We start from the raw sequence: 26,040 nt of genomic DNA, 5'->3' as shown, positions 1-26,040 counted from the left end.
ATGCCACTCATCCTTGAGACAGACTCCTGCAATCTCTCTCTGCGAGTGTGCACATTGCTGCTGGAAAGGCTGCCGGTACATCACTCATTCTTCAGAGCTGCTCCAGAAGCATTCTGTTTGTTGACAGCTCCCGAGGCTATTCGCCGGCCTCCAACTGAGCAGGGTTTGGAGCGTCCTGCATCCTCCTGTGCAAACTCTCCAAAATCTGCTCTTACTCGCTTGTGATGTGTGAGTCACCAGGTGAAAACCAAACTATCTTCCTTATTGAAGTGTGAATATCTGAGTTGGTGCATTGATTACATGGATCATGTGAAACTGCACCCTCAGAGTGATCTCCTTGTCACCAACGTCCTCCTGGACCACCTCCTGTGGGAGATTAAGGACATGAATTACAACTGTCGAGGTTGGAATGTTTTAAGTGATCATTATGCATGCGATTGTATTGCACTGGCTGCTGTCATCAAGTCAACATGAGTGAGTGTTATACAGCATGTGGCTGTGTGATATTTAATTCTATCACCATCTCCTAGCCAAGCACGCCGAGACTCCACTGAACTCCAGCGCCTCTTCCGCTGCAGATGTTAGATGTTGGGGGACCACCTCCAATTCTCTGCCCCTCCCTGGCGTTCTGTACTCTTTTCTCCTGCAAGGGGGGAAAGAAGAGATCTATGAGTGAGAGTAATGGAATCAGTTGAACAGATGGATGAAGAGTATTTGTTGAGGGTGACTATGAGAGGCATGACATTGCATTAGGATGAGGGTGAGTGTCAGTGGAGGAGGAACAGATGGGGATGTGAGGAAGTGCATAGACAGAGGAACGGGTGCATCTGCAAGGTACGTTGGTGTGAGGAGTGATGTGCTGGAGTAGATTTGAGAAGGCAGAGTGACAGGTATGGGATGATACATACATCAGGATGTAGACGAATGTACCACTGCACTCACCTTTCCTGCCCTGATTAGATCATTAAACTGCTTTCGGCATTGAATCCACGAAAGTGCCACAATGGGGCGGCACAGTGGCGCAGTGGTTAGCACCGCAGCCTCACAACTCCAGCGACCCGGGTTCGATTCTGGGTACTGCCTGTGTGGAGTTTGCAAGTTCTCCCTGTGTCTGCGTGGGTTTCCTCCGGGTGCTCCGGTTTCCTCCCACATGCCAAAGACTTGCAGGTTGATAGGTAAATTGGCCATTATAAATTGCCCCTAGTATAGGTAGGTGGTAGGGAAATATAGGGACAGGTGGGGATGTGGTAGGAATATGGAATTAGTGTAGGGTTAGTATAAATGGGTGGTTGATGGTTGGCACAGACTCGGTGGGCCGAAGGGCCTGTTTCAGTGCTGTATATCTAAATAAAATAAAAATAAAAATTCTGGTGCTGAGCTCTTTCATTAACTCCAGCCACGTCTTCGTTGTGTCAGCTGCAGGCTTCTTCCTCTCATCAGTAAGGAACATATCTGTCTGCAGGGCCATTACAGTCCCCAGCAGCACACCCAGGGAGACATTACTAAAATGAGGGGAAAACTTGTGAACTTTTGGACATCAGCCTGCTAATTCTTTCTGTTGAGCTCCCAACTCCAACTCCATCAAATTGCATGTTTGCAGTGTCCCTTTAAATACTGGAAATCGCCTCAGGTGGGTCATCAACATGCCCACTCACACTAATTGGTCAGGAAACTCGGAAATGATATGGGAATAGAGTGACTGGATTAAAAAGCCACTGAGAGACATTTACTTTGGGTTCCACGCGCACTACCAGAAACTCCACTCCCAGCACACAAGGCCCAGTAAAACTTTCAAAATCGAATTTGATCAATGTTTAAAAAGGAAACATTTACAAGACTATGGGAAAAGAGCAATAGTTTAGTTTAGAGATACAGCACTGAAACAGGCCCTTCGGCCCACCGAGTCTGTGCCGACCATCAACCACCCATTTATACTAATCCTACACTAATCCCATATTCCTATCACATCCCCACCTGTCCCTATATATTTCCCTACCACCTACCTATACTAGGGGCAATTTATAATGGCCAATTAACCTATCCTAATAGAGTGGGACCAGTTGGATAGCTCTACAAAAGAGCCAGCACAGGCACGATAGACCGAAGGGCCTCCTCCCATGCTGTATGATTCTATGACAGAGCAACCCAAAAACTCACTGCAAACTATTGTGGATTTAAATTGCTGCGGTGTCTCAAGTGCCTTTGTACAATTGGGTTATTGCAGTTTTCATTGGAAACCAGAGAAGGAGTATTACTGACCGCGTCAGGTGAGACAGTAATGTTCTGAACCATTTTCTAGGGAGTATGCAATACTCTCCCTCTGATTTTCCTTCTTTCCCTTTCACAAAGCATCCAACCTCCACTCAGTGTCAACTCACAATGGTGGAGTTAAGATTGTGCTCTGTGAGGCAGTAAAGCCATATCCCAGCACTCCATGGGATCCTGTGTCCCAGAATTCCATGGGATACCATATCTCAGCATTCCATGGAGTGCCATATCCCGGCATTCTAAGATGGGCCGGGATGAGCTTGTTTATGAACTAAGAGCAGGAGTAGGCCATTTGGCCCCTTGAGCCTGCTCTGCCATTCAATATGGTCATGGGTAATCTGATTGTAGCCTTAACTCCACTTTCCTGCCTGCCCCTCATAACCCTTTACTCCCTTGTAGATCAAAAGTCTCAGCCTTGAAATATATTCAATGACCCAGCCTCCGCTGCTCTCTGAGGAAGAGAATTCTGAAGATTAACAATCTTCTGAGAGAAGAAATTCCTCCTCATCTCCATCTCAAATGGGAGACCCCTTATTTTTAAACTGTGTCCCCTAGTTCTAGATTCCCCCACGAAGTGAATCATCCTCTCAGCATCTACCCTGTCAAGCCCCCTCAGTCTCTCATATGTTTCAATAAGATCACCTCTCATTCTTCTAAACCCCAATGAGTATAGGTCCAGTTGCTCAACCTTTGCTCATAAGACAACCCTTTCATCCCAGGAATCAACCTAGTGAACCTTGTCTGAACTGCCTCCAATGCAAGTATATCACTTGCGGCGCAGTGGTTAGCACCGCAGCCTCACAGCTCCAGGGACCCGGGTTCGATTCCGGGTACTGCCTGTGCGGAGTTTGCAAGTTCTCCCTGTGTCTGCGTGGGTTTTCGCCGGGTGCTCCGGTTTCCTCCCACATCCAAAGGCTTGCAGGTGAGAGGTAAATTGGCCGTTGTAAATTGCCCCTAGTGTAGGAAGGCGATAGGAAATATGGGATTACTGTAGGGTTAGTATAAATGGGTGGTTGTTGGTCGGCACAGACTCGGTGGGCCGAAGGGCCTGTTTCAGTGTTGTATCTCTAAATAAATAAAATAAAAATAAATCACTCCCGAAATCAGGAGACTGAAACTGTACGCAGTACTCCAAGTGCGGTCTCATCAACGCCTGTACTTCCCTACTTTTATACGCCATTCCCCTTTGCAATAAAGATCAACATTCCATTGTCATCCGCAGGAATGTAATTCTTTTTTTTAAACAGCCTTGGAACTAAAGTGTATGACAGAGGTAATTCAGCAACAAGGTAGTTAAAATCTTCGCTCTAGCTGTGGTTAACAGTTGATTAACAATAAATGCTGGCCTGGCCTGCGACGGCCACATCCCATGAAAGAATAAAAAAAAAAAAATTCTAGTCTGGCAGCAAACTGTAACGTATGTTCAGCACACATGGACTAATATGACTGACACAGAATAAGCAACTTATGGTGAAGACTGTCCATTGAACATCTTTCCAATAAGAATAAACAACATCTGATCTTCTCAAAACAAAATCTTTTACCTTCGGATGTATCCACCGCTCATAGCCATCTGTTCCCGATCGTCCATCACTCGGGCCGGTTGGCTGGCCACTACCCCATCCTGGTTATTTCCCCACACCTTCTTGTAGGCTCCTCCTGCCTCAAAGTTCTTTAACCTTAGAAGTGGAAAATGTACAAGGAGTTTGGTTGTTTCATGTTACTATGGTTTAAAGCCAACAGCTTTCGAGTTACACACTTCTATCTACAGGTCAGTGGGCAACCCGTGGAATCCGATAAAGATATGAGAGCTACTAATGTTTTTTATACCATTGTTCACTAAAGTATATTTTCCAAGAGATTTTCCCTCCTGTTTATCCAAAATATTTCACAAGCTGAAACCAGGCAACTAATTGGTATCAGTACTAATTGCTTCACTCCAGAGCATGCAGACATGCCAGCAAACCCAATGACTCACCGTTACTCTACCACAAGCAACGTGCAACCAAAGTGTGTCGTGGTTTCACCAAATATGCACACCCATAAAAAGGTATTTTTTAAAACACTCTTTTATGTCACTACGTTAGGTGTGTAGCTGTTTTTTCTTTCCCCATCAATTTTCCCTTCTGTCCTGAAGGTGAGTTCTATGGGTTTGGATGTAAGGGTCCAGGAAAACTATTACAAGCCTGCTTTAAAATAATTTCTCAAAGTGCTGATGGTGGGTCTTAGCTTTTTAAAGGTCATTGCTTGAGAGAAGCAAAGTTAAAGCTTTCACACTTATTATTCAAAATCTGCTGTTCAGTGTGTACTTCCTGACCACAAACGTTACTCCTGTTGTCATTTTTTTAGTCACACATTTGTGTCAACATTTACCATTGTAAATTACTATGTTTCTCTACATAACAACAGTAACTCCACTTCATTGTCTGTAAAGTGCTTTGGAATATCTTGAGGCCCTAAAAGGCTCTATATAAATGCAAGTCCTTTCCCAAATCATTTCTTCCTATGTCAACTGTCACACGTAGTTGCAGATACTCGTCACTAGGTGACATTCCGGAGGAAGGTTGTGAAGCCTTTCTCCCAGCACTGTTGCCATCTTGAATATAAAAACAGCTTAGATTGAATTGAACATGGGCAGTGCTTCAGGCAATTTACTAGTATAGTTAGAAAGATATGAGATATGATTTTATATTTGTATAAATTCTTTAGTATCTTTTCTATAAAGGAAACTGCTGCATGACTTTAACAAACATATATATTTCCATTCGCTTAAATAAAGGCAGGAAAAGAAAACTCCCAAATGGTGGAATAGAAAGGGCCAGGTTGGAAAAGCTCTCTTCGGTTGAGGTCCTTGGCTTCTCTAGCCAACTCGGTATACCTAATTCCTAGCACTGTATGCCTACAACCAGCTCTGTATACCTATGGCCAAGTTCTGTATAACTACAGCTAAGCTCTGAATATAATGACGAAACTTTGTATACCCAAGTCCAAGTTCTGTATACCTATGACCAAGCTCTGTATACCCATGGCTAAGCTCTGCATACCCATGGCCAAGCTCTTGTTGTAGTTTCATAATTCCTGGTGCTAATAGCCCAGGTGGCAAAATTATGGTTTGTGCCAGTTGTAGGTTCTCAATCTCAGCGGTGCCATCTGGAAACCAGGCACTGTCCCATGAGCAAGGGCATTAACCTGAGGGTGACACAATCTGGGCTACTCTCAGGCATCTCCTAGTGACCAGTGGGATGGAACAATCATGGAGCAGGCCACCCGCATGTCTCCCTCTACAATGGGAATTCTGGATAATGTGAAGCTTTCAACGAAGGAACGATGGTTAAAAAACTTTTTGTTAGCGATCTTGTGATCCCAACTTGGGATCTAACTCGACGGAAGCAGGTATCAGAGATTCAGTACTAGAGTTTTTGCAGCTTTATCGCCAGTGATATTCTGAGTTGGCAGCTCAGGGTTACTGAAATGACTACATAGCTCATAGAAAGGTCATCATGCTAGATTTCGTCAACTGGAAACGTATATTACAGCCCCTCTCAGGATTTACTGAACCAGTAACTTGTTCTTTAATTTCTTTTTCTTCTCTCCATAGCCAAGAAAATGATATTTGCAGCCAAGCGCTGAACTTGTTCTTACGATGTTCCTCTATCTATAATCAGCTCTGTTAACAGAGTGGACAGAGAAATGTTTTAGGAATGGGTTCAGTATTTGTCAACTAAGATTTTAACAGCCTTATCAATTCACTCTGGACAGTTTGGGGGAAGTTTGCAATGGAACCAATTGGTACCTCATTCCAAGATTGGGGCTTGCCAGCTGACCCTAGTGAACAGGATATTTCCATTCCTCACATTCCCTGCCATCATAGCCACACTGGACTGAATAGCTAAAAGCAGATTGTATGGTATTCCCAATTTTGGATGGACTGTAATTCACAATATTTTAACAACATTAGCTTCTGAGGGTCAAGGATAAAAGAATGTTATGAATTCCTTTAAGCAAGGGGTGGACCTGTTTCGGGCTCGGGTGGTGATTACCTTGTACAAGAGGTACATACAGCAAGGAATTCAGGGCCAGATTGAGCTCCCGGACTAGCTTGGGGGCTCCGAGAGAAGCTTCTCAGATTATTTTTGCCCCAAAATGGCCTTGGGTTTTTATCTGGCTTTTCGCCTCTCCCACGAGATCACATAGTTTTTGGGTGGCGCGGGATGTGTACATATGGTGATAAGTAATCACAATTGTATGGGACAGGCTGGATGGACCCAACAGCCTTTTCCTGTCTGTCATTGCTGGTATATAAAAGAGGGACTCAGCACACTGTCTGATACCGTAACATCCCTCTGCCTAAGATTCAGACTGTGTATTGTAAGTAGGTTGTTGATCTATGCACTGACTTTCATCCAGCATTGGGGGAGCATATCCAGGCAGATGATGGTAACTTTTGTCCCTTCAGATTCTGATTCAATTTAGAATGTGGTTCTATATCAAGGAAGCTGCTTTGGGTTTGTTGCCTTATAAAATGTAACCATTGAGTACCGAATGGAGAAATACAAGTAGGACCTAGGATCGGTTCTTGCTTGCTAGTAATATAGGAAAGTTATACCTCCACCAGCTACATATTGCCTGGTATTGCAGACATATATTTCACTGAAGTATTTTCTAGTAACAACTGTTAAAAATCCCAGAGACTGGCTAACTGCTGTGGCCATACACAACAGAAAATGGGAAGTCAGATTCACAAACAAAGTAGCATGAGACATAAAGATGGAAATAGAAACATAGATACTGATGGAATCGTGGACACATATCTGACAAAGCTTTCTTCTTTTTGTTCACTCTCAGAATGTGGGCATGACTGATAAGGCCGGCTATATTTCCCATCCATACGTTTCCCATGAGACGGCGGTGGTGGGTCCTTTTCTTGAACAGGTGCAGTCCATGTGGTGAAGGTGCTCCCACAGTGCGGTTAGGTAGGGGTTTCAAGGATTTTGACCGAGCGACAATGAAGGAACAGCGATTTATGTCCAATTCAGGATGCACAGGAACTTGCAGGTGCCTGTTACCCTTGTCCTTCCAGGTGGTGAAGTCTGTGGTTTGGAAGATGTTGTCAAAGTAGCCTTGGTGAGTTGCTGCAGTGCATCTTGTATATGGTACACACTGCTGCCACTGTGCGTTGCTGGTGGAGGGGGGAGTGAATGTTTAAGGTGGTGGATGGGGTGCCGGTCAAGTGGGCTGCTTTGTCCTGAATTGTGTTGAGCTTCTTGAGTGTTGTTGGGGCTGTGCTCATCCAGACAAGTGGAGAGTGTGCCATCACACTCCTGACTTGTGCCTTGTAGATAGAGGATAGGCTTTGGGGAGTCAGGAGTTGAGCTTTGCCCTCCCGTAAGAACACAAACATTGACCTATTCTGGTCACAGTCACCAATCCGCTATTTTAGTCTAAGGAGTCGATGTGATGATCCCCCCCAGATCAGACATGTCAGGATTGGGGTGGGGGGATGGGTGCACAACAGGAAGCCTAGAAGGCTATTATTATACTGTTATTTTAGATTCCCTTGTGGGCCAAGAAAGAGCAGAAGTGCTCCAGGCCTTATAAGAAAGCCTAGAGCCTCCCTTTCTCCAGGCACTCCTTTCAGCCTCGATCGCCTGCATCTTCCATCTTTAAAAGCGGGAGTCTTATTCTGTGCTTATACATGTTGCTACAGTTGGTACTAAACGGTGCTGAGTTGGGGAGGATCCATTCAACCAATATGCAGATCCAAGTATTGCAAACCACAGTCATACAATGCTGAGAAACGATCTACTGTTCACAGAAACACGGGCATGGATGGGGTAACACATGGCTGGCATTATGTTACTGGACAATGATGCACTGAGAGGTTCAGACATAATAAAATCTTTTCTCTTCGCTAATAAACATTGGTGCAGAATTTGCCAGAGTGCGGAATCTCATGGTGTGCCCCATGGCTGGGATCATCTCCCTCAACCTTCAGCTTGAAAATATTTCTGGAAGTGCAGGGGCAATGGGACATCTGGGACCTTGGTGGATGAATTTACCAACAGTCTATCTCCTTAACCAATGAGATTTAAAGATAGAGAAAAAACAGAGGAATGAGGAAAATGGAAATACAGTGACTGACGGCAAATCAGGTGCAAGAGAAAAAAGATTGGATTAAGAGAGAGAGGAAAAAGAGAAAGAAAAAGTAAGAAAAAAATGTTTGAAAAAAATGTAATTTAAATGTAAAAATCTTAAGGAACCATTTACGACCTGCAGGAATGAGACTGCACAGTATCAATCATTCCCCTTCTGGCCTGGAGAGGTTCAGTGTCATTCCAGGAACATTAATCTTGTCATTAAGAGAATCTTATATCATTAAGTACCAATTCTAACTTTTTGCGGTGAGTTTAATTCGTATTTACGGCGCAAATCCAGCAATTTCCAGAAACTCACGGGGAGGTTGAGGGCGAGTGTAATGGTGGAGCAGCTCAAATTGTATGGCAACATCGTACGGTAATTCATGATCTATCTCGCTCCCTTGCCAAAGATTGCTGGTATATTTACAGGCTAACAATGGCAAGCACTGTTATTTTCCCAGCAAATTCTGGGCCGATGTATTTGTTTTCTATTGAGTTATGCACAGCTTAAATGTTCCCATATTGTCTAATGCCTCTCTTCCAATCCTGCAGCAGATACAAGATAAAGTAGCAAACCTGTAGGCAGCAGCGTGTGCATGTTCCCATCCTGGATCACAATTCTGGTTTGGTTTCCACATGTGGTGACGAAGGTCCATCCTCATCGATTCACCGCTGGTTTATGTCATTTGGTCAGTGGCTATTGTCAGTGCTAGTGGTGGTCCAGTGGGCAGCACTTTCGTCTCTGCAGTAGAGGGCATGAGCTCAGATCCCACTCTAGAGACTTGAGCACATTATCTAGGCTAACAATCCAGTACAGGAGTGAGGAGGTGGTGTCTTCTGGCTGAGACATTAAACCAAGGCCCTGTCTGCCCTCTCAGGTGGATGTAAAACATCCCACGGCGCTTCTTAAAGAGCAGAGGAGTTGGCCCTGATGTCCTGGCCAACAGTTATCCCTCAACCAACATCACTATATAGTGATTGTTGTTTGTGTGACCTTGCTGGGTGCAAACTGACTGTTGCCTTCCCTACCCTTACGACAGACACTACACTCCAAAGGTCCTTCATCAGTTGTAAAGTGCTTTGCGCAGTCCTGAAGTTGTGAAAGGGGCTATAGAAATGTAGGCCTTTTATTCTTTCTTTGATGGGGGGTTGGTGGGGGTTTTGCCAGCCAACAATGTGAAATTGCACCGATAACAACATATAAAAGATACAATAGGTGGGATCATTTTATTTATACGAGTACAATGGGACCCTGCTATAACATGGTCCACAGGGTCCATGTCTCGAGACTGCATTATAGGTGAGACTATGTTATTTCATAGCTGGTGCCTAACACTCAGGCTCGATCCCATCAGTGCCAGGGCCAATACTGTGTGCATATCCCAACAGTTTCCAGTCCTCAAGCTCGAAAATAAATGAATGAAGCAGGTGCTGTGTAAAATCAACCAAATAATTAAGTGGCTGCTTCTAAATTATCTTTTTTAAAGGGTGGCTGTACTCGTAGTGGCGGAGAAGGGGGGCACGGAGGCTTGTGGCTGCATTCAGAAGGAAAGTGGGAAGTGTACCGCCACAGTTGAGGGAAGGAGGGTGTATGGCTGCATTTTGAGAGTGACTGAATAGATTCATCCCTTTCAGCAAAAATAGTGACCCAGGTGCAAATTTGTGTAGTCTCTTCAAGCATGTGGGGGCTTCACAGCTGAGCCCACTCCTACCTTACCTAATGCTTAGATACACTTTCCAGCACGAGTTTCTGGACGGCCAACAGCAGCAGTAGCAGATTTACCTCTTTCCGAACACAGGGGTGCTGAGGTTAACTGAAATGCCTTCACTGCTGCCTCAGCAGAGCTCAGTTACTAAGCCTTGTTGACTTATGTGGTTCATACCGCACTGGACAAATCCTATTTCAATGAAAGTTTTGGGGTCCAAGATGGACCCGTGTTATACTGAGTTCCACTTATAGCGGGGTCCTAGTCTATATTCACTGAACCTATGTTCCCAGGCAACAGCCATGCATAAAAGCAGCCTGGTCACAGATAAGACCTCAGCCATGTTGTGCTGATTCTGCGACTCAGGCTGCCTTTGAACATGATGCCCTGATAGGGGTGTGCAATCAGCCAATTATCCTAATCCATTTCCACATTCACCCATGCACACTCCCTTGCTTTCCCTTCCATCCTGGGGCTGTTTCCTGACCTTTGTCTCTCCTGTACTTTTTCAGAGCTCGAGATTGCGTAGTAGCCAGGTCACTAAACCCATCTGCTGCCCCTTGGCAACAGCGCAGATTAATTTTGCTAATGATGACCATGTTGGAAGACACCAAGTGCAGGGGTTGTACTGAGTTGTTTTCTGACCGATTATTCTGCTTGCCACAAGATTAGCCAGTGGACTATCACAAGCACAGTATTCAATGGCAGGAAGTTTATACGTTTGTTGATGGCTATCTTATTTCTGAGAGAGTAGCACTCCGGGCAGGTGTGTGTCCTCGTTGGCTGACCTCCATCACAGAATTAAGCTGCATCCAAAGCTCTGCTGCTGTATCCTAACTCGCATCGAGTCCCGTTCATCCCTGTGCTCCCTACCCTACACTGGCTCCCAGTCTGGCAACACCACGATTTTAAAACTCCCATCCCTTCATGGCTTCACCCCTCCCTATCTCTGTAATCTCTTCCAGCCCCACAACCCTCCGAGATATCTGCGCTCCTCTAATTCTGACCTCTTGAGCATCCCTGATTCTAATTGCTCCACCTTGGCAGCCATACCTTCAGCTGCCTAGCCCTAAGCTCTGGAATTCTGTCCCTACACCTCACCGACTCTCTACTGTCCTCTCCTCCTTTAATACACTCCTTAAAACCTACCTCTTTGACCAAGCATTTGGTCACCTGTCCTAATATCTCTTTATGTGGTGTCAAATTTAGTCTCAGAAATGCTCCTGTGAAGTGCCTTGGGACATTTCACATAAAGGCACCACATAAATTGTTGATGCTGTCTTTTCCCTTTCAGATTCCCTTGCAGACTGACTTGCTGTGCATTTTCAGCTCTCTCTTATTACTTCACTATGGTGCAACTTGGGAATTAATTTCTAAGGGAATGAAAAAACTGGCATATTTGCAGACTGCTTTTCAAAGTGCTACTTGGTCGATGAGTCTGTCAGCAGCTGTATGGAACCGTGTTATCTCTGAGCAAGCAGGTTTCAGGCAGGCATGCAGGCAGGCAGGTGGCCTCTCGGACCGACAGTTGACACCTACTTATTGCAGGGGCAGGAACAAAGACCACAGCATTTGCCCAGATCCGACAGATTTTTTTCTGCTTCTTTCATGTCCTTATTGATTTGATCCATTCCCTCTTCAATCCTCTCCAGTTGCTCTGAATGAGGAAGACAGTTAGTTTCCACAGACGCCGACAACAAACGAGCAGGGGATCAGTGAACCCCCCAAACTGACCAGGGTTGAACCGGGTAATTGCAAAGTGGGGTACAGGTGCTCTTAGAGAAGCTTCAGGATACTGGGCATTCATGTCCCCAATTGGCACCCATACCACGCTTTACACCAGCCCCATTCAGTGTGGGATTCCCTCATCCCTCTGAAGAACTACATACTTGTTGAGTGAAGGAAAAGAGAGAAAGAGAGAGACAAAAAAACAGTACAACATGGACACAGGAATTTGTCACAGAACCCTGACTCAACGAGACCAGTGCAGGCCCATGAAGTGCCTTTGAATGCCAATGGGGGCAAATGGAAAGATCCCACCTTTGCTCTGTGAATATCATCAGGGATGGATGTTAATCCTGGAGTTTCAGCCTAACCAGCTTCAGAGACTAGGTCCTTTTACTTGGTTCCAATAACATGCTTTGACTCCAAGATCACTTAAGAACTTAAGACTGACTTTTCCATTCCTCAAACTAGACCTCCTTGTGGTGCCTTTATTTACGAAGAGCTTGTGTCCTTTATAAATTTAATGAAGATTGCCCAACCTCACTTCACATAGGGCTCTCACAGCCAGCACACTTAGTCTGAACTGCGTTCAAACCTGGATCTGAGCGGTAGAGGACAGTGTGGTGACCCATTGTGTCTCCCATGTTCATTTGCCATATCTCAAATTATTCCCTGGCTCTTTCAAGCCTTGGTGTAGCCCACCTCAATGCAACCTAGTTAGATCAAATAAGGCATATTAACAGAGGGGAATTTTCAATGGCAATTTATTAGTAATTACCTTATGCTTGTGTCCACTAGTAGGGGAGACCAAAACTAAGGGCCACAAATGTAAGATAGTCACTAATAAATCCAATAAGGAATTCAGGAGAAACCTCTATACCCAGAGAGTGGTGAGAATGTGGAAGTTGCTACCACAGGGAACGGCTGAGTTGAACAGCATAGATAAATCTAAGGAGAAGTTAAATAAAAACATGAAGGAGAAAGGAATAGAAGGATATGCTGATGGGCTGAGATGAAGAAGGGTGGGAGGAAGGTCGTGTAGAGCACAGACACTAGGCATGGACTGGTTGAGCCAATGGCCTGATTCTGTGTTGTCCATTCCATGTCATTCTATGTAAAGCATTGCACATAAAAGGCTAAAACTGACTGTTGTCTGTACCAGTGACTAAATGATCGATGTGCTTGTCTAAGTGTTTAATTTGAATAGTAGATAGTGTCATACCGAATGCGTTGAGTATTTTCCCACTAATATTGGCAACGGTAATCTTTTAGATTGAAGTTGGCAAATTGTTTATTTATTCTCTGACCTACAAGGGTAGACTTTTTAATTTTGTAATTCCCAGCATACTGCTGGAGAGTCACTGTGGGGTTAACACCCCTCTGATAGGGTAGTGATTAATGTCATTTGTGTAAGCTTCCATTCTGTGCACAGTTCTTACTGGGTTAAGACAGATATTCAATTACTAACAAAGGAATTTTCTGTGAATGTACTAACCTAGGGGTTAAGACCCTACATTAGATATCCCTGCTGGCTGGGAGGCACTTTGCTGAAATTTATGGCGGACCGCTGAGTATTTGGGCAACCACGTATTTTCCCAGACTGGGATACAGACCACAGCACTCCGACTCGATTCACAAATTCAGTACCAGTTGGAACAATATTGGTGCTTGTTTTACATGCACAGGTTGTCTTCTATATGTCTGGTTCCTATATTATGCGTTTAAAGGCGGCTCCCCTTGGTGGTTTAGCTGGTAAAGGCAATGAGCCTCACAGACCAGGTATTTTTCAAGTTTTATTGACAGTCTGTGCTGTGCTGGCCTTGAGTGGCAGTAAAACGGAAGTGGTTTAAGCACCAACGGGCTGGGAGATAGGGGGAGCAGGGCGAAAGGGGGCAAACAGCCAGGGTTCCCATACTCCAGCTCTGGAAAATGCACGTGTGTCAGAAAAGGACCAAATAGGGAGAGTTGTGATGCACCCCATGGTTAATCAGCCTGCCAATACTTACAATCATTTAGTTTCCACCGTGCCTTACTGTCAGTGGGCAATTGTTGCCTTTACATTGTGGCCTCTCACTGTTTAGGCTGAAGGGTGGAGGAGAATGGGCCAGGTGGGCGAGGCAGAGCGGAGGGCGGGTGGATCCCGCCCCCATCTGCAGTCAGCAACTGTTGGAGAGGAGTGGGGGAGGGAGGAGCGGAGGAAGGGGGGGGGGGGAGGGCAGTAAATGAAATCAACCACTGAGTAAAACCTGCAGTAATTAAATCCCAAGGCTACTGGCTGCCAGTCTAAGGCGCAATTCAGAAAAGCTGTCGGAAAAATCACAGCCACGGGATCTGCCAACACCAGCATGCAGATGGAGGGAGAGGTGCCAACACACTGACTGTTTACACTTTGATAGGTTTTCTACACAAATGGCTTCCTTCTCTGATCTATTGGCTGGGTAATGAGCAATCAGCCACATCAGCGAGGAGAATAATTCATTTCACAGCACAGAGGTGAGGTGGAGGCTGAAGGGAAACAATGGCAGGAATTTACTGATTAAAAAGAGCAAATGTTGAACATTCAGCAGCTTTGAGAAAGGGAAGGTGGATTAATGCAAATTGTTAAAGGGGTGAGAATTTGCAGGGAAAGAGCAGGAGGGGTGAGTCTAATTGGATAGCTCTTTCAAGGAGTCGGCACTGACAAGATGGGCCAAAGGGCCTTGTTCTGTGCTGTAAGATTATGATTGTATTTGAACCTTTCTCAGTAGCGACAACGCTCAGCTTTAAATGCTGTCCCTGTTCTTTTTTCCTTTTCTCTGGTACTGCCTGTCTGCTCTGCTGTGCTTTCCTTTACTATCAGATTCCCACCATTTACAGTACTTCTTTCTTTCTATATTGTCATGTGTCAGTGTCTGGCTTCAACAGGCTGGTCCTGAGTGCCCTAGGGTTACGACGCCCGTGGTGCCACCCCTCCAGTGGCAACACTGCCAGAGTCTGGGATGCCATTGGGCGAGCCCCTCATTCGCTGGGACCAGGAGGGTGCAAGTGCTGCTTCACCACATCTCCATCTCGCACCTGCCTGCCAGTGACTCCAGCGCCCTTCCAATGGGCAGGGGAGTGAGCTGAGCTAATGGTCCTGCAGTGGGCCCACATACAGCCTTGTGGAGGCTCGGTATGCCAAGCCAGTGGAGGCATACCAGCTGCTACTAATATCCTGGGTCTACCCCCAGCCTAGCAACTCCTGGCTTAGGGAGTCTGCGACCCCTGGCATCAACCCCCCCCACTCCCCCCCCCCCCCCCCACCAAGGCCACCATTTGCCATGTAAGGGAAGGGAAGAAGGTCCTCCCCTCAGAGGGTAAAAAGCAAACCCCTAGACCAGTCAAAGCATTTAGAATTGAGGAGAAACTTCTTCGTTCAAAGAGTGATTAGAATTTGGAACTTGCTACCACAGGGAGTAGTTGAGTTGAACAGTATAGATGTATTTAAGGGGAAGCTAGATCTATGCATGATGGAGAAAGGAACAGAAGGATATGCTCATTGGGTGACATGAAGTAGGATGGGGGGAGGCTGGTGTGCAGCATAAGCACCAGCATGGAAAAGCTGGGCCGAATGGCCTGATTTGGTGCTGTATATTCCATGGACCTGTAGCCGGCCTGAGCAAGCTTCAGTGGTTTTAAATGCGACAGGACCCACATCTCGGGATTGCCATAGTGTGAGCCTGGGTCCCCGTCAAAAAACAAACACTCCATAAAATTCAGTATTTGAGATTTGAATATTTCTAATTGAGGATACTCCTCAACGGATCAACCACAGTGTGCCGTCATTTCAGGGAAACTGCATGGAAGAAGGTATTTCATTTAGCCTGCTTGGCTACACCCCTTAACATGTCACCAAATCATCCCTGCAGGCATTGGCATACTCGGATGAACAGCCCTCTCAGCCTGCTGGTAAAGCAGGGAGGTAGATACAAAGCTAATGTGTGGCACAGAACTAGTATTATAACACCAGCCTCCAGCCTGCTTCCAGCTCCTTCCCAATGCTGCCAAATGGGAATAATGCCCAGAGTAGCAAACAAGCCACCTTCCCTGCACCCATCCTATGCCATATCTGCTTCATTACTTATCCACAGACCTCTGCCTATATACTAGGTTTCCCTCCTCTAGTTTTCCTCTTCATCTCTCAGCCCTCTCCTTCTTCAGCCTTAGCACAGGCCCCAACAGAGTGAAATGACATTTGAGATCTTTCTGAAGATGGCAGGGATTTTTGTCCCCCTAATCTGCTGCTGCCCTTTAATTGTACATACCTACATGCAGTTTTTAACTCTCACCAAGATCCCTGCAGCTGTCCGAAGCTAACTGTAATTAAGCAAGTGCTGACTTTGGAAAATTGAGTGCTACCGGCACATTGTGGTGTGATGTGCACCAGCTCTTAACCATTTAGAGATGAATTACACCATACTGGAGTTGTAGCTAGACAGCCAGTCCTTTGAATTGGTGATTAGTCTCATGCCCCTGCAAGGGATAAATACACTGCTGGGTAAGGAGTGGTTGAGGTGAATAGCATAAATGCATTCAAGTGGAAGCTAGTTAAACATGACGGAGAAAGGAATAGAAGGACATGTTGATGGGGTTAGATGAAGAAGGGTGGGAGGAGGCTCATAAGGACAATAAAGACTGGCATGGAGATGTTGGGCCGAATGGCCCGTTTCTGTGCTGTAAATTCTCCCTAACACTATATAATACGGAGTTCAATTGAATCTTGGGTCTCTGCTGAGTTGGCAACTGACTGAAAAATCAGCCAGGATTCCTGTTTCTCATTGCTATCTAGTGACCTCTGCCAGACATCAGGTGCGAACAGGGTTGGGCACAGCTATGATACCCCATACAGTCAAATAGCTGGCAGTCACAGGGCTAGCCCATGAAGATGTAACACAACTTGGTTAGTGCACATGGGGCTGAATACCAGCTACTGTCAATGGGGTAAATGTTGGTTTACGGATGCATTTTCAGGCACGTAACCAGCAGCACATCGTCAGCATGCACCCGAAACTGGGAGGCCCGAGGCTGGCCCGAAATTGGACCCGGGCCTTATTAATATCAATTAGCTGAACCTGTCGCACAGCCCATTTTAAAAAGATGAATTTCAGACCGCTTGTCCCGAGGGGGACGCCCCAGGAGATGGGCAGAGTGTCACCGGAGGGGGACGGGGCCTGTCCTTTGGCAGTGGCCACTGCGCCAGTTGTTGAATGGTTCTTGGCGGAGTAGACCAATTTGGAAGAGTGGCCCAAAACAGGCATTACATAAATTCAGAGTCAAATGCCTGTTTCAGGCGTCTGCTAAAGGCACCTAAAAAATCCTCCTGAAATTGATGTCTTTCAGGCATCATTAGCGCGTAAGGCATCGGTAACTGAAATTGGCCCCTTACTGCCCCCGTTCTACACCCGGCATTCCTACCACTATGCCTTCAGGACTAGCGGTGAAGAAACTGGGGGAAGAAAAAAAGAAGTAAAAAATTAATTCCCTCTGCCTGAGATTTACGGCCACCCGGGACTTGAATCCTCAATCCCTTCTATCTGGGTGGGATCCCACGTCATTGGTTTGAAAGCACAGAACTCAAAATACACTGCAATATTCATTCTTCACATGGATAACATTTTAAAGAGTCAGAACGGAGAGGACGAGGCGCCCTGTCATTGCTGGCAGCTCTGACTCATTCTATCAATCCCATCTGTTCTCTGTTTGGACATTTAAATTTCCCACATCAACAATCCTACTGTTCTTTTTGCAGACCTACTGCTCAGTTAGTGAGGAATTATAGAGAATACCTCCAGTTTAAAATTCTCCTCATTTAACCCTTCCACGATCACCCCTCCATATCTTGAACCTCCCCCGCAGCCATACAACTCCTTCCGCCCCAACTTCTGCATTCGCCTGACTCCAGCCTCTTCTGCCTCACTCCTCTCCTTGTACCCCCAGATTGGTGGCCATTCCTTTGGCTGCCTGGATCCCGCTCTTTGCGATTCTACGTTGAGTGATGCTTGTCAGAACCATTCCACCTGCACGAAACTGTGTGCTGCCATTGACTGAGATGAGCTCCCAGTGAGTGCCCTGCCTCTCTGGGTTTGCTGAATTGTGTGGAGTCACTCCTTCAATGCACTTAAGTCTTTTAACCGCCCTTAACCCCACTGGGTTCTCCCATTCTTCCTACCGCAAAATATTACATCTCTGTGAAGCCAAAAGAATCACCTTTTCTATGAGGGTGCAGAGAAGCTTTCCAGCTGCACCTCATGCGTCTTCACATCGTGTAGAACATGGGGATAATGCTCCCTCTTTCCCTGTCTCAACAATGGGGATAACAGTAACCAAACCTATCAGCAGGCAATGACCATTGAAGTGAATTGAGAGGGTCATGTGTCTGGCTGTAAACCAGTATGTCTGATGGGGAAAGAGCAGGGGAGTGGGGCTATTGGATAGAAAGAGGTAGTACAGGCATGATGGGCTGAATGACCTCCTTCTGTGCTTATGATTCTATGACCCTGATATTAATGGAGAACTGAGGAGGATGCAGGGGAGCCTGTAATCAGGGCAAGAAACCAGCAAGGCTGAGCACATGGAGCCAGGGTCTCATTAGAATACTGATGGGCCAACTTCCAGCCGCAATTGGCCGGATTGACAGCCTGACCAGCATACAGGAGGAAAATCTAGTGGCACGGGAACATCACCTCCAGGCCATGTCCCGGGCTGGTGGTGGGGGAGACTGGGGATCGGGGCTGGGGATCGGGGAACTGGGCATCGAGGCTGGGGGTAGCTGAGGATTGGGGCTGGTGGGAGAAACTGGGGATCGAGACTGGGGATTGAAGCAGGGAAGAGAATGGGGATCGAAATGGGGAGAGACTGGGGGTTTGAGGCCAGGGGCCTTTTGCTGGGCCTCGTCAATGGCCTGATTTCTGTATGTTAAAATTCAAAGGGGTGGGAATGGGGTCAGGTTGCTCGAATTTGATATTTTAAACTCCCTCTTCCATCCTGACCCTTTCCTACCTGTTATGGAGGGGGTGGGGGGTGGAGGTTAATCGCAAGGCCTCTGTGTCTCAACCCAAGTGCAGAAGCGCAGCTTTTTCTAATTCACCTACAGGCCGTCCTTTTAGTGTTTGAGTGAAATTGTTATCTCAGCAACAATAGCAACTGGGTTTGAATTAGGGACAGTTTTCCATTGCAGGCCCATTCCCTAAGTCTGAACGGATTTGAACCCAGTTCCCAGAAGTGGTAGGCCAATGCCTAACGGCTCCTTCACCCAACACCTTCCAAGCACATAATGTTAATACCAGCACTGAGAACTAAACATTAAGAAATTTCCCTGCTATATTTGGAATACTCATTTCAAATTCCTTTGCTCACTGGGAGGATGTGGAGAAACATAGGCTGGGGGTGAGGTGGGTGGGGAGGGAGAAAGGCATGGGATCCCTTTGCCTTCCCGTATTATATATACTGTTAATGGAATTCTAGGTAATAACAGAAACTACAAACAACATTTGCTATCTGCGTATTTTTTGAGAATTGGTGATTGTCAGATTATTCAGTTTTTTTGGATGCAAGAACATTGATCTAAGCCAGTGTTATTCAGGACTCAAATTGTCATGAAGATGATGAGGCTAGAAGTTAGGAGAAATTATGTTGTTATGATCTGGAATGCACTGCCTGAAAGGGTAGTGGAAGCAGATTCAATTGTAACTTTTGAAAGAATGGTTCTACGATTCTATGAAATGTTCTGTAAACTGAGATTTGTTGGAATCTGGAATGTTTTATCACAGCAAGTATTTGAGACAGATTTTTTAAAGCAAGAGTACATAAAGATTTGAAACGCAGGAAGATAAGAGTTTTAGAGGAAGAGAGCGGGGCAGAAGGTTTGGTTTTGGCAATGTCTAGTGAAGAGGTGCCACACACACAATGGGCCAAATGGCCTCTCCAAGGTTCTGGATTTGAGTAATGTGGGCAAATGTTAGTATTTCAGAAATAGAAGGGAATTGAAGATTAAAAGTGAGCTAATTGGGAAATGTTTTATGGTTGAAGAATTCTAAAATCATAGAATCATATAGCACAAGAGACCACCTGGCCTCTTTGGAAGCGTTATTTAATTGACCCCACTCCCCTGCTCTTTCCCCTGAGCCCTGTAAATATTTCCTTTTTAAGTAAAGATTCAATTCCCTCGACTAGGGAATGGCAAGCTGTTTGAAACACATGGAGGATTCTATGCTTGGATCTACATGTGTGTCTAGTTCTTAGCCAATGTTATGTGTCAAAATTATTTACAAAAAGAATTCACCGCATTATTGACCTTATTGCCTCCTGTTTAGGGCAGCCATTTCTCCAAAGTTGAACTGTATGTTTTGTGGAATAGGATGCCCCAACGTGTCTAAAAATGTAAAACAAAATAACAGGGTGGATTTTACAATCTGTTGATGGGTGTAGAAGAACCAGAGGTGAGAGGAAGAGGAATATTCTTACCTATAATGCTGGGTGATCACATGGTTGGGGGGATTGGTGATCACATGGTTGGGGGATTGGTGATCACATGGTTGGGGGGGAATGGTGATCACATGATTGCGGGATTGTCAATCACATGGTTGAGGGGATTGGTGATCACATGGTTGAGGGGATTGGTGATCACATGATTGGGGGATTGGTGATCACATGATTGGGGGATTGGTGATCACATGATTAGGGGATTGGTGATCACATGGTTGAATGGGATTGGTGATATGATTGGGGGATTGTCAATCACATGGTTGAGGGGATTGGTGATCACATGATTGGGGGATTGGCAATCACATGGTTGAAGGGATTGTGATCACATGATTGGGGGAATTGGCAATCACATGGTTGAATGGGATTGGTGATCACATGATTGGGGGATTGGTGATCACATGGTTGGAGAGAACTGATGATCTCTTAGTTGGGCATCAACAGTCCCTTGCCCTTCCTCCAGCTCCCTAAGTTACCATTCCAAAATATTCTTCATCTTAGTGGGTTAAATATAGTTCACTAAATTGTGAATAAATAACTTACAGTTTTGGTTAATAGAAAGCCTGGTTATGATTCTATTGTCAATAACCCGTGTGCAATAGGCTGGATCGGCTTCTCAGTTAGTTCAGTATAGTTTGCCTTCCATGAATATGGTTCTACAACCCTCCCAAGCCCTACCCAAGTGACATTTCTTCATGCAAATGCCTAGAAAGTGAGTGTCAGCCGATTGCCTGATCCTGGCGGAGACCACAGCTAGGGCTGGCTAACTCGGCATAGACTGGGAATTGAAACAAAGACAATTGGTCAGCATCACATAGCAAGGTGTTAATCCATTGAACTATTGGAAGAAATTGTGCTCTCCACTTGAGTTTCATCACATGAAATTATACCCTCCAGTTAAACTAAAATCTTTCACCTTTCAATGTGGTTAATGATTTACACCATCGCTCGTCCCCATTCTGGATATGTATCCATATCTCTGAAATCCACTTACCTCCTTGTTCATCCAACATGACCAGAGTCCTGATCCCAGCATCTTTGCTCTGTGTGAGTTGAAAAGAAAAAGAATGTGAGAGGGACAGAATGGGAATCATTCGGAATGGAACAAGTGTCTGTATATCAACAATCCAATCCATTTCACAAAACGTTCAGTAGATTCCTGATAAACATATAGCCAATACATGCTGGAATATCACAGATCAGCATTAGGATTTAAACTAATTACATATAAACATTAGCAATGGAGTTGTATCTCAACTTTCACTAAATCACCATCAAACTATCCCATTGCACCTACAGGCCTTGTAGAAATTAGACTAGGGGGTAGATTAAAGGAAAGGACGTCTTTCATAACATCAGGACATCCCAAAATGCTTCACAGCCAAAGTTTTATTGCAATGTAGTCACTGTCGCATTAGAACATAAAACATAGAACAGTACAGCACAGTACAGGCCCTTCGGCCCACGATGTTGTGCCGACCCTTTAACCTACTCTAAGATCAAACTACCTGCATACCCTTCATTCTACTATCATCCATGTACCTATCCAAGAGTCGCTTAAATGTCCCTAATGTATCTGCTTCTACTACCATCGTTGGCAGTGCATTCCACACACCCACCACTCTCTGTGTAAAGAACCTACCTCTGACATCTCCCCGAAACCTTCCTTCAATCACCTTAAAATTATGCCCCCTGGTGATAGCCCTTTCCGCCCTGGGAAAAAGTCTGACCATCCACTCTATCTATGCCTCTCATCATCTTGTACACCTCTATCAAGTCACCTCTCATCCTTCTTCGCTCCAATGAGAAAAGCCCTAGCTCCCTCAACCTTTCTTCATAAGACATGCCCTCCAGTCCAGGCAGCATCCTGGTAAATCTCCTCTGCACCCTCTCTAAAGCTTCCACATCCTTCCTATAATGAGGGGACCAGAACTGAACACAATATTCCAAGTGTGGTCTAACCAGGGCTTTATAGAGCTGCAGCATAACCTCGCAGCTCTTAAACTCAATCCCCCTGTTAATGAAAGCCAACACCCCATACGCCTTCTTAACAGCCCTATCAACTTGGGTGGCAACTTTGAGGGATCTATGGACGTGGACCCCAAGATCCCTCTGTTCCTCCACACTGCCAAGAATCCTGTCTTTAAGCCTGTTTTCTGCATTCAAATTCGACCTTCCAAAATGAATCACTTCACACTTTTCCAGGTTGAACTCCATCTGCCACTTCTCAGCCCAGCTCTGCATCCTGTCAATGTCCCGTTGCAACCTACAACAGCCCTCCACACTATCCACAACTCCAGCAACCTTTGTGTCATCGGCAACCTTACTAACCGAGCCTTCCACTTCCTCATCCAAGTCATTTATAAAAATCACAAAAATCACGGGCGGCACAGTGGCGCAGTGGTTAGCACCGCAGCCTCACAGCTCCAGCGACCCGGGTTCAATTCTGGGTACTGCCTGTGTGGAGTTTGCAAGTTCTCCCTGTGTCTGCGTGGGTTTTCTCCGGGTTCTCCGGTTTCCTCCCACAAGCCAAAAGACTTGCAGGTTGGTAGGTTAATTGGCCATTATAAATTGCCCCTAGTATAGGTAGGTGGTAGGGAAATATATAGGGACAGGTGGGGATGTGGTAGGAATATGGGATTAGTGTAGGATTAGTATAAATGGGTGGTTGATGGTCAGCACGGACTCGGTGGGCTGAAGGGCCTGTTTCAGTGCTGTATCTCTAAACTAAACTAAACTAAGCAGAGGTCCCAGAACAGATCCCTGCGGAACACCACTGGTCACCGAGCTCCAGGCTGAATACTTTCCATCTACTACCACCCTCTGTCTTCTCTTCATTAATTCTACTCTACATTACGTCACACAGGGAGCTTCCTGACAGTTTGTGAGCAAATGTAGGTAAATAGTGAAAACTCCATTCAATCTATATGGGCTCATTTCTAATCCTGTAAACCTGAATGGCCTTCTTCTGTGCGTAAATAACTCTACGACTCTGACATGGGGAGGAATGAAACTACAATTGGTAATGGATGTTGTATTTCCTGCTGAGTTTCAAAGAATCCAGCATCATAGTTGTCAATTCAGATATTTAATAAAACTACTTTCTATTTTAGCTGCCTCACTGCAATCCTGATAAGCGGACCCTGTCCTGCGCCAATCCAGAAGTTTTAGGTTTTCTGATCTGTCCTTGTAGAGGTACGTGACTCTGAAGACTAACAGTGACGCTATTTGCAGGCAATGTTCCCTCTAAGCTGTGCAGCAACCTGGAAATTCCTGAGCAGGCTATGCACACGTTTTGCGCAGCGGCGCAAAAAAAATCTAAAGGCCCCATGTACTTAAATGAATGGGCCGCGTACAACGAAACAAAATCGAGAGGACATTGCTTGCAGGAGTCTGCTCACTAAGCAGGTGTCTCGCTGCACTGCATGCTCTCTCTCCAGAAATGATGGAATAATAAACACAGACCAGAGAAAACACAGACCAGAGTAAAGAGAACAGAGGGTACACGGACCAGAGGGAACGTGGAGCAGAGATAACAAAGATGAGATATGGACCTGAGTAAACATTGACTAAAGTAGTGTGAATATTCATTTATAATTCAGTGTAAACTATGAAGTATGAAAGAAAATTTGGTAAATATTGTTGAAGTTATATACAAATATTAATCATGAATATAATGGACAAAGTTCTTTCTGGATTAATAGTTTTTAAAAAAACTTCTGGATAGTTATATTGTGTCTGAATTTTCGCCCGCATCATCTTTCACTCTCAAATATTTCACCAAACAATCCTTATCAGTGTCATAAAAGCAAAATACTGCGGATGCTGGAAATCTGAAATAACAGCAAAATGCGCTGGGAATACTCAGCAGGTCTGGCAGCATCTGTGGAGAGAGAAGCAGAGTTAACGTTTCAGGTCAGTGACCTTTCATCAGAACTGCTCAGATTCTTCATCAGTTCATCGTCAATTCTGATGAAAGGTCACTGACCTGAAACGTTAACTCTGCTTCTCTCTCCACAGATGCTGCCAGACCTGCTGAGCATTTCCAGCACATTTTGCTTTTAATCCTGTCAGCGTCTCTCTCTTTCACAGTTTTGATGAAGGCTCACCACCCAGACAGTGAATCCTATCCTTCATATAATGAAAGCTTTGTCTGATAATACTCCCGTGAAGCACTTTGGAACATTTTGCGACCTGAAAGGTGCTATATAAATACATGTAGTTGTTGTTATTGAAACAGCTCACTGCCTCTTTCAGACTTTTTCCAGTGTTGGTGAAACGATAAAATCTAATTTGTCCTGGGAACCAGACCCAGGAGGAGTTTTACACATATTGAAAAAGGCTGTTTGAAACACACAGCTCCTTCAAATATTTATTGTTAAATTGCCCTGCAGATACATTGAACATAGCTACCCAATGTTCTTAGTGAGTCACGAGCACTAATTTCCAAGCAGCTCGCCAAGTGCACAGGATGTTTTATACAAATAATTACATGTCCTGTAGTAAGATAGTTTGCTAAGCTGAATCACCTGCCTTAGATATCCAGGAATGTAGGGCACATGCTGGGTAATTACCTGCACACATGCATTGTCACGACCGTTCATTCTAGTTCCACTTATCCACAGGTCACAACGTATATTTAAATTTTCCCACTTACTGATACGGTCAATCATATACTCTATTTTTACCAGAATGAAACACACGAACCCAGGTTTCTTTAATGAACAACAAAATGATCAGTTTATTATACAACAAGTCTTAACCAGTAATGAAGTAAAGCATAAACACACAGATTGAACTATTAGAGTTCCCTTTTTACCTTAGCCCCTCACACTCACTCACACACACACACCGGTTAACTGGAAAAAAAGGGATTCTTTTTGGAGCTCTGTTACAAAAAAAGACAAAAAAAAACACTTAGGCTGAATACTTGCTCATTGTTGTGTTCCAAAACTGATACATAGTCTAGCCTCCGCGTACACATAGACAGGTCACTGGTATTGTTTAGAATAGTTCTTTTCAGGTGACTGAGAATTAATTTAGAAAGCTTTTCTTCAAAGACAGGAGACGAGATGAGGTGACACAGTGGACTTCTCAGGGTCTTTTGGAGAGGGGCTGGAAAGTTGAGCTGGGTTGTGGTCTTCTTTCCTTCCTTGGGAATTCTCTTCTCTCCTTCAGGCCTTTTAAAGAGATGGAACAGGCTGAGCTGAGCTGGGGTTCTGTCCTTCTGATCTGTCACTTCTCTGCACACATCTTCCCCAATTACCAGGGTTTCAGTTCTATTTTTAACTTTAGTCATGTGACAACCAGTTAATGTCATTGTCAAACAAGTCCTTTCAGTGTCCTCTTGAAAACAAAACTGGTCCAACATTTCTTCGGTTAGACTATTAATCCTGAAAAAAATATTTTTAACAAAAACAGTAGCATTTTCATAACCGCAACTATAGCTCCGCATCGATAGCTCCGCATATTCACCAGGCATACCTCAAAATGAGGTGTCAATCTGGTGAAGCTACAACACAGGACTACTTGCATGCCAAACAGCAGAAGCAGCATGTAATAGACAGAGCTAAGCGATCCCACAACCAACGGATCAGATCAAAGCTCTGCCGTCCTGCCACATGCAGTCGTGAATGATGGTGGACAATTAAACAACTGACAGGAGGAGGAGGCTCCACAAACATCCCCATCCTCAATGATGAGGG

At 45.0% G+C, this 26,040-nt stretch overlaps 1 protein-coding gene across 1 annotated transcript in view; it reads right to left on the bottom strand.

Moving 5' to 3' along the window:
* LOC137353231 (synaptosomal-associated protein 25) overlaps window positions 1-26,040 on the bottom strand; it is a 109,455-nt gene that overhangs the window by 16,015 nt on the left and 67,400 nt on the right. The window contains exons 4-6 of the mRNA XM_068019309.1: window positions 21,330-21,378; window positions 11,651-11,768; window positions 3,813-3,947 (exon numbers count right to left, since the gene is read on the bottom strand). Of these exons, the coding sequence (XP_067875410.1) occupies window positions 3,813-3,947; window positions 11,651-11,768; window positions 21,330-21,378 (302 nt within the window). The remainder of the gene's footprint in view (window positions 1-3,812; window positions 3,948-11,650; window positions 11,769-21,329; window positions 21,379-26,040) is intronic.

This window comes from Heterodontus francisci, chromosome 40 (genome assembly GCF_036365525.1).
Source record: "Heterodontus francisci isolate sHetFra1 chromosome 40, sHetFra1.hap1, whole genome shotgun sequence".
NCBI lineage: Eukaryota > Metazoa > Chordata > Chondrichthyes > Heterodontiformes > Heterodontidae > Heterodontus > Heterodontus francisci.
This window is presented reverse-complemented; position numbering and strand designations above follow the sequence as displayed.